General features: G+C 38.5%; 1 protein-coding gene across 1 annotated transcript; it reads right to left on the bottom strand.

Annotated features, from left to right (window-relative positions):
- Nucleotides 1-2,124: 2,124 nt before the first annotated feature.
- Nucleotides 2,125-8,442, bottom strand: LOC105040669 (protein trichome birefringence-like 39). The gene is made up of 5 exons (XM_010917316.4): nt 8,035-8,442; nt 7,765-7,936; nt 5,069-5,244; nt 4,814-4,972; nt 2,125-2,733 (listed from the first exon to the last, which is right to left on the bottom strand). The coding sequence occupies exons 1-5, from the start codon at nt 8,355-8,357 to the stop codon at nt 2,442-2,444; spliced, it is 1,122 nt and encodes a 373-aa protein (XP_010915618.1). The 5' UTR covers nt 8,358-8,442; the 3' UTR covers nt 2,125-2,441.
- Nucleotides 8,443-8,703: the final 261 nt, after the last annotated feature.

The following is an 8,703-nucleotide window of genomic DNA, read 5'->3' as shown; positions in this document are numbered from 1 at the left end:
TGTAGTCGTATTCCTTTTTTGATATAAAGGGGTAGTTATATTCTTGTTTTGACTTCATATGTAGAGAATATTTTTCAGCTTGTCTCAATTTTTCTTCTTAGCTGCTACGTGTACTGATGATTCCTCAGGGAGAGGATAGGTGTAGGATTTTATCTTCAGAATGGAATGGACCTTCCTAATGAGGTATTCATTCTTAACCTGATTAATTTGGATATGAAGACAGAGTTTAGGGATTAAAGAATAAGGGCCTTTTACTTGTCAAGCCTTTATCTTTTATGTGAGGGAATGCTGTAAGTGTGAAGATGAAGCTTTGAATATATTAGTCAGCATGAGATATAAGCCGACATCTTGGCAGTTATTTTTTTAATTGGATTATAGGAAATAAGTTCATCGAGATGAGAATCAAAAATGACATAGTGGACTGGTTCTAGGAGGAGGGGATGATACAGCATTCACTCAAACGTATCCAAGTTCGCAAGAAACATTTGGAGGAATCTGAATTTGCTCTTGAATCCCATGTGTAAGGGTGTGGAATATAGTATTTTGGCATGAATTCCTGAAGATGCTGATAACCAAGTGGAAAACAGAAAGAAAAGAAAAGAGTGCTCCTTTCATGTACTCTTGGTGGAAGATTGAGTTTATCTTTTATCAGAAGGGTTTGCTGCTTGGAGCATAGCAAAAAGATAGAAATAAATGGACAACATTTGCAAAGGAAGGATGGAAATCAGCATATTATGAAACATCAATTGTAAATCATATGTCTATCTGCTGTACATTGCGTACCTAATCAAAGAGAGATCCTCTTGCGAGCTTTTTCTTTTCCTTTTTTTTTTTAAAAAAAATCCTTTCGTTGAAGATGAGTTAACAACAATGACAGTGCAAATACAAGGGTAAAATGCTGAACTAGGATTGTAGGAAGAGTCTTTAAAAGATAATGGTCTCAAACTTTGTTGAACCAACATAATGTAAGCTTTATCAGGATGAGATACTTCAGGAAATTACTTCCACCAATTTGATATATTGTATTGTGACATGGAGAGATGAATTAAAGCACATTTGAGTAATTAAGAACATGGTGAATTAGGTGCAGGTCTACTTGTAAATTTTTATATGCCTGTCTATCTTTTTTTGAAGGTTGTCATATGACAATCATGTTTTTTTTTTTTTCTTTTTCACTTGCTCTAGTAGTGGATAAGGTGATGGAGCACTGATCAAGATGGCATTCTTTGTGCAAGGATGGGCCAAATAAGGTAGGAGGCTTGAAACTGATAAAGATGCAAATTGATGGGGAAAGATGCAAGCGATTACAAAAGACTGGACATCTGAAAATGTATTCTTGACAGGAATTAATGGTAACTGCTCCAATAGACAGGAATCATTGGTGAACAAGGATTCTTAATAAAAGTCCAATGGATGGGGAAAAGCCTTTTGGTTATGGTTTACCGCATGGTTAGATCTCAAAACAAGTTTTTAATTATGTCTGAGCTGAAGACAACACCTACCTGCTAGCCAAGAAATATCTGAATAATCGATTAATTAAGCTGGCACATATTAACAAGGTGCAAATTTGACAATATTTTGCCGCCTCATTTTCTGAGAAAAACTCTCGAGAGTGTTTGTTTCTTATAATGTATGAAGCTATCATGCTTTGTTAGGATTAGTGAGAATAATATTGGAGTGATACCTCATGGCCTTGGTGTGTAGAGTATGTGTGCTGTCATGCTATTGAGGTGGAATGCCTTAGAATTGCACCTACAATTCCAGCATAGAGACATGATTAGAAAATTTCACCGAAATCAAAGACCTTATGCATAACCTAATTACTACTTGTGCATGTGTACATTATTCTGAAAGATTTACAACTTAAGGCAATTTTAGGTTTTCAACATAAGTTGTTTGGATTTGAGAGAACCAGGTCCATACATTGCAATTTTTGGAGCAAGCCATTTGTACTTTTATTCTATGACACTTTTTCACTGGTTTCAGATCTCCTTTGAATTTCATTTCAGTAATTTCCACTCACTTTAGCAACCAAGTGACCATAGAAGTTCTTGTTGTTTTTAACCGATGGACCATATGAGTCAATTGAATGAGCAAATGGTACCAGTCTTTGTGATGCACACGTTCTGAATGACATGCTTTTTAATTCTTGAGGTTGAAGTTGAAAACATTGATTTTTTTTTTTTTGTCCAAATTACAAAGCAATGATCTGACCGTTATTGAGAACAATATTCTGAACTTCCTTCACAATACACACATTATTTCCTGCTCTCCATGATAACATCAGGGAGCAAAGAGGTAGTTTTACAAATTATGAATGGCTGTTGCAAACAACTTGGAAATGAAAAATCCATCCTAGAAACAATATTGTGTTCAGAATAGTTTATGGTGAGATCTTTCTTGTTTGCTTCTCCTTTCATACAGCCTTATCTCCACTATAATTAATGGAGAGCTGCATACAGGAGCTGGTTCCAGGTATCTGGAAGGCCTGCAACACACCAGTGGCTGCAGTCCATGCCTGAATCGTCCCTATTGTACACAGATGGGTGAGCATCCTTTCTAAGCTGCGAGAGAAACGTGACATCCAGTAGATATACTGGCATTGACATGGTCTGCAACACTCTCTTTACTATGGCCTGTGCTGGAAGGGAACCTCCTGGATATCTTGGTCTAATCAATGGTTGAGTCTGTCCATAGCATCTCTTTGCATTTGGTTCACCCCAGTCCCTTCCTCTGATTCCCACAGTATTCACAAGGACGAGAAAAGACAAGAGATATATAAGCTACAAAAGGTACAAAAATTACATTATCCTTTTCTAAAGTAATATTTTCTGATCTCCTATATCTTACAACCAAATTATCATAAGTTTGATATGAGATCAATATGGGCAAATATTGTCATGCATACATTATAAGCAGAAAGTAAAGCTGAGAAACCAAAATATACCAGAAGATGCTGTGCAATTCAAAGGGGGAAATGAGGCATACTAAAGTACAAAAAAGAAACCATTGAAACAGTTTTTTAAAGTAATACTATAATTTAAGCCGGTTGATTAGATGGTAAATCTTGGAAAGCGAAAAAGATCAGCTAAAAATGCTTAAAATAGCCTAAGCATGAGTGGCATGCTTTAAATGAATCTTGGTCTTCTGAATTTCTGTTGGACCTGATGATGTAGGACAATTGATGAAAATAGTTTGCTCTTGTCTACCGAGTTATAAAAGTAAACGAAATAGAAGACTTCAAAAATTTCAAGTATGTTAAACAAGCAAAGGGATTTCTCGGGAAACATGAAATGGTGGGCATATATTCAGTTTACTAAAGATGAGAGTAAGTTATGAGATGTGATGGGATTAAGAAATGTTTAAGAAAGATATAGAAGATTAAATTACAGTTGGTCAAAAGACCAATAGAATCGTGTAGAAATTATTCCGTAGAGTGAACAGTGTATATAAAATCTCATAGAAACTTTGAGGATAGCATATTCTATTAACCTATTCACTGAGATTTGGAAGTACAAGAAAAGATGCAAAATGATTTGTGGATGTAAAAATTAGATGATGCACATAATGACACTGAGCGATGAGGAACTTGAAGAGTCGCATTTAAAAACTTAGGGAATAAAATGATTAGATATGGCCTATGTCATTTTATGAGTCAGTATTCTGAGCCTACTTCTTGCTGAGGAACTACACTACTAAATTTCAGAGCAAGTACTGAAAGAGAGAACATTTGGTAGTATATAAGAAAGATAGAGAAAATGCCTTATTTACAAATAGATATAGGTAATGGAGTGAAAGCAAAATGCAAGAAAATAGTTGATTAACTGCTGATCTGGAGACGAGATCTCAATGCAATTCTGACATACAAATAAAATGCTTAACTAGATGCGGCGAGAGAATAAGATAATGATGAATGTTGGTCAGAATTTTCATGATTGCAGAATAAATCTTGAAATTTGATTTAAACAATTTATTTGGCAGTCATGATATTTGTAGGAGTTAGGATCGGTTACAAAAATATCTGCTGTATTGGAATGACCAGACTCCAGCTATGTCAATGTTTGTGCTGGGAGATATGTGCACTTTGTTAGAATTTGCCTCTCCTTAAGTGAGAAAAAGAGCCACAGCTGACAGTCGGCATAATGCGCCTATGTTGTGCTCTATGCACTCTAGAAACGTACATAGATTAAGCTAATCTGATTGAAGTATAGTTAGGTGTTTGCAGCAAGCGTGCAAGAGTGGAGGGATAATTCTAAGGTAGCATCAAACAGGTTCAAGCGTTAGGTGATTAACAAGGATAACATGATGGAGATCAGAAAATTGATGTGGAAGGAAGGGTAGTGAGAAAAGTGAGTTGATGCAATAAATTTTTTGTCTGCACCAGTACAGTGTCAAGGGAAGATTTGGGTTGATATAGCCATGTGTTTTAACATACAAGTGCAGCTAGAATTAAATGGTTTTTCTAGAGCTAATCCCTGTAAAAATTCTTGTCAGCTAGGTTAACGATGGAAACGAACACTCTGGAAATTAACTGAAAAGAGTTAAAATATCAACCTAACAGAACCAAAGAGCAATGCTATTAAAACAACAGCAAGTAAACCGACTTCATGTCATTTGTTATGCAAGTTAGGCCCTTGTTGACTGTTATTTAACCATCACAATCTTGCTATCAATTTCCTGGTTTGCCTGCGTGAAGTTTGGTCTTTAGCAATAAGCGTCATTTGCATTAAATATCTCATGAAGTAGACTGCAACTAAATTGGTCATTGAGTGATCCTTTTTCGTTTTTATGTATTAATTGCGAGACAACTTACTGATAATGTGTTGGAGAGATCCCTTGGAAGAAGACTTTAGTGGTGGCTGGATTGACGTTGGCATCAACCCATCCGGCCCATGTAGAAAGTCCCTTATAGAAGGCCACCAAGCGATCCATGTCTCGGTATATACGGTTTCCATCTTGCACATAGTCCCATCTACATCACAAAAGCCCATACTGTAATGTACTCTACCGCAAAGAAACCCACTTGATCCACAAAGAGAAGTCTCAAGAGACAGGATAGATCTCATACGGCTGGCTTTTTCCTCTGTGAGTCCACCAGTGCCATGTGTTAAAGATCAGCAGGTCAGCACCAATCCATGCCCTTCCACTTTGTATGGAGTCTAGTTTGAGGACCCGTCCAATCCTTTCACGGACGATGTCCACTAGGTACGTTGTCCGGTAATACATAACTGAGACGCCGTAGTCCTGCAGCAGTGTTGCATGCCCATGTTAGCTTCTTCGGTTCAGAAATCAGGGGACCTAGTGTTACCAATATGGGAGGTGGGACAAAAGCAAGTGGTTTACATCATTTGTCTTGGTGAAGGGTCAAAACAACAACAACAACAACAAAAATAGATAAATAAATAAAAATCATGTGGGATCATGGACGCAAGGATTCATCATTTATTTAAAGCAGTATTCCAACGAAGACTTATCTGTGCGTATGCTCTTCCAAGTCTTCTTTCACAGGCCAAAGAGGACTCTCCCGAAGTGTTTCTTGGTAGTGGGTGAGGCTCTGGGCCCTCGCCATCTGGCGTGCCGGTGACCCGGCAGAGGTGCCTTTGAAGCATGGAGGAAATGGACAAGGACAAGAAGAAAAGACGAATTGGGTGGCTTACACCTCCCTTTCGTTCGGGAAAAAAGAAGAAGAAGAAGAAGAAGAAGAAAAAGAAAAGGTGAAAGAGACGAGACACCACGGTCATTGCAATTGCCATGTAATGCAAGTAGTTTTGGGACGAAGGGGCAGTGCACAGTGCTCTACCTTTTACTGCTGTTTATGAACAAGTTTCCACCAGAAAAGGAATAGAGGAAAATGTAAATAGGCACTTAAGTGAGTCAGGTAGCAAGTAAAACTTAAAAAAGAGGTGGGATTCGTCACTCTGAATGTGTATTATGAAGGATTTATCAGTGAATACCCGCAATTTTTAGGTGAGTCATATGATCGAGCATTCCTAGATGAGATGACATTTTTTTTATAAAAAAAAGAGAGAAATGACGTGATATCTGTAGATTCTGCACTCCTTTTTCTTTGCTGGCCTCCTGGTCGGAGCATTCTTTATCATGTAGTGGTTGTTGGTATTGCGGTGCAGAAACCTTTGGACTACTTTATTCGTTATTCTATTGTCTTTATTTACGGCCGAAGATGATAAAGATCAACTTTTACTGAGACTAACCCATTAATGGACGCGTGATTGCTGCCGGTACCTTTGATGTTGTTGACAAGGTTCCAATTACCAATCAACCAATGGTACGGACTCGCACATCATTTAAAACTCTCTGCTTTAGGAGAGAGTGCAAAGCCACCAGTCTCTAGAAGAGATTAATAGGCTTGTAGTAGGCCTGGAAAGAGATTAAAGAGCTGCCTAATAACTTACTGGTTGCATGTCTGTTTCGTTAGAAGGGATGTTTCTATTTCAAACCTGGAGAGGTATTTTTCAAACGTTTGACACAAGTGTGAAAAAACGACTGGTGTTACTCTTGCATCTACCAGAAAAAATAATGCAAGTTGGAGAAGAGTGTTATGTGCTCTGTGCTCTACCACTGTCAACAAAGGTAGAAGAGTTTGATTTAACAAAGAAAATGTTCATTTGAAAGAAGTCTTGGAGTCTTCAAGACACCGACGGGAGAGTAGCTTTCGGCATCCCAACCCAGAAAATGACATGCATGTGATCCGATTTAATTAATCTTAAAATGAAATAGTACATAGGAGTTTTTCTTTTCCCAGAAACACCGGATGTCTAGCATGATTATTTAATATGGTGCTTTTTTATTATTTCTTATGAAAAGGTGGGAAAAATCCTAACTATTCACTGGATATAAGAGTTACGAAGACAATTATCTGGTTGCCATTTTTTATTAATTATTTTTTTTGAAAAGCATTCCCACTTGGTTGAACCAAGTCAGATATTCTAAGATAAGTCAGGTCTAAAGCTGGCTGAGCCCATATCGTTTTTATTAAAAAGCATTTTTATTTTTTATATTTTCAACGGCCTCCCCCCCATCCTTGATCTATCTTCTATATGTGGATCCTATTTCTCCCAACTAGAGCCCATTTCTTCCTTGCCACTTGCATCCTCGCCGCTGGCCACCTCTCCGTCGTCGCTCAACTCCTTGCCAATTGGCCTCCATCCACCTCCACACCCCCTCACCTCCTCTGTCCATCTTCCTGTCATCACCTGCCTTGTTGCCGGCACCCGTCTCCCTGCCATTTCTCTGCCTTCGTCGGCAGAGTGGGGATCGGGCTGAAGGAGGGAGGAGGCCATCCGGATGAAGTCCCTCAATTTTAAAAAATCACACTCCCGATCAGTCATGTCGGCATGAATAGGACTCTAAAATTCGAGAAAATTACTGTACTAACTATGGATCAGACTGGTTACAAATGGTTGTTGGTGGATGAATCTTGTCTATCCGTATTGAGTTGGAGAGTTAGAGTCTTTTATTGGGTAAAAGATGAACACCACATGACATCGGAAGTGGTGGGAACCACCTCAAGCAAAAGGTTAAATATGCACTGCTGTCTGCCATGATTTATACCCTCGTTCAGCATTAAAAAGAGAAAAAAAGAAAAATGTATGCCTGCACATGCAATTCGCAAAGTCATTCCAGGTTCTTTGCAGACAAAAGAGCAGGCAGAACCAGCGAACAAAAGTTGCACTGAACGTATACTAAACCAAGAATTCAATGGAGATGTGTCCGCGAGAGAGAGAGAGAGAGAGAGATACCGACCTCAAATCTAACGTAGGATAGGGGATCACTTCTGATGAATGAGCTTCTGGTATCGGGCACTGCAGCAAGGAGCATGCAATTGAGCGAGACCCACTGGTTCAAACTTATGGAGTCCCCAACAAACATTATCTTCTTCCCTCTCCATCTCCACAAGAAATCCTTCCCATCAAACCTACGCGACATTTCCAACTCAAGAGGTTAAGAAGATTCACAGATATAGTGAGCAACAGAAAATAGGTATTTCAATTCTACTTGTATCCTACGGCCAACCTCGGGAGCTCGCATCCATTTGGCTTCCATCTGTACTTGAGGTACACCTTGTCCGGCCGGCCGTACTTCTGGCAGTCGAACTCAGGGTCTATGAACGGGCAGCGCCACGAGTCGTAAAGGGGGTAGGAGTTGTCATACACCCAACTCCCTTGGAACCAGTTGCAGCGGATGTCACTCGTCCCTTCCTTCCCATCCGTCGAATTATGATGGAGCTGCTCATTCTCATGGTGATAGCCCTCTAGAAATGCTCCTTGCAGGGAGGCAACCAGGATAGCTAAGCAAGAATAGTGGAACCAAAACCCAGAATGGGTTTTGACTCCCATTGAAGAATAAGAATAGGATACTGTAGAACAAGAGAGCGAAGAAGCCTCGGCGAGGGAGGGAGATTAACATAAGGAGGGGAAAATAAGGCTCTCTGTAGTTTTCCTTGGACGTATTTGTCACATGATGATGACCGCTACAAAAGGTTTTTTTTTTTTTTAATATTATTTTTTTTATATTTATTTCCCATTCTACCCCTTTCTAAGAATAAAATATTTAAGATTTTAAATGATATGAATAAAATATTTAAAATTTTAAATGATATGAATAAAATATTTAAAATTTAAATTTAAAATCGAATGTTAAACGTCCGGTCTCAATTTTTAAGATGAAATTATATTTTTAAGG

This window comes from Elaeis guineensis, chromosome 3, assembly GCF_000442705.2.
Source record: "Elaeis guineensis isolate ETL-2024a chromosome 3, EG11, whole genome shotgun sequence".
NCBI lineage: Eukaryota > Viridiplantae > Streptophyta > Magnoliopsida > Arecales > Arecaceae > Elaeis > Elaeis guineensis.
This window is presented reverse-complemented; position numbering and strand designations above follow the sequence as displayed.

Excerpts from the sequence above, each read along its gene's own strand:
- LOC105040669 (XM_010917316.4), bottom strand. The coding sequence starts at position 8,357 with ATGGGAGTCAAAACCCATTCTGGGTTTTGGTTCCACTATTCTTGCTTA. Across the intron at positions 7,937-8,034 it reads AATGGATGCGAGCTCCCGAG|GTTTGATGGGAAGGATTTCT; the intron begins GTTGGCCGTAGG and ends AATGTCGCGTAG. Across the intron at positions 4,973-5,068 it reads CACAGAGGAAAAAGCCAGCC|ATGGGACTATGTGCAAGATG; the intron begins GTATGAGATCTA and ends TTTGTGATGTAG.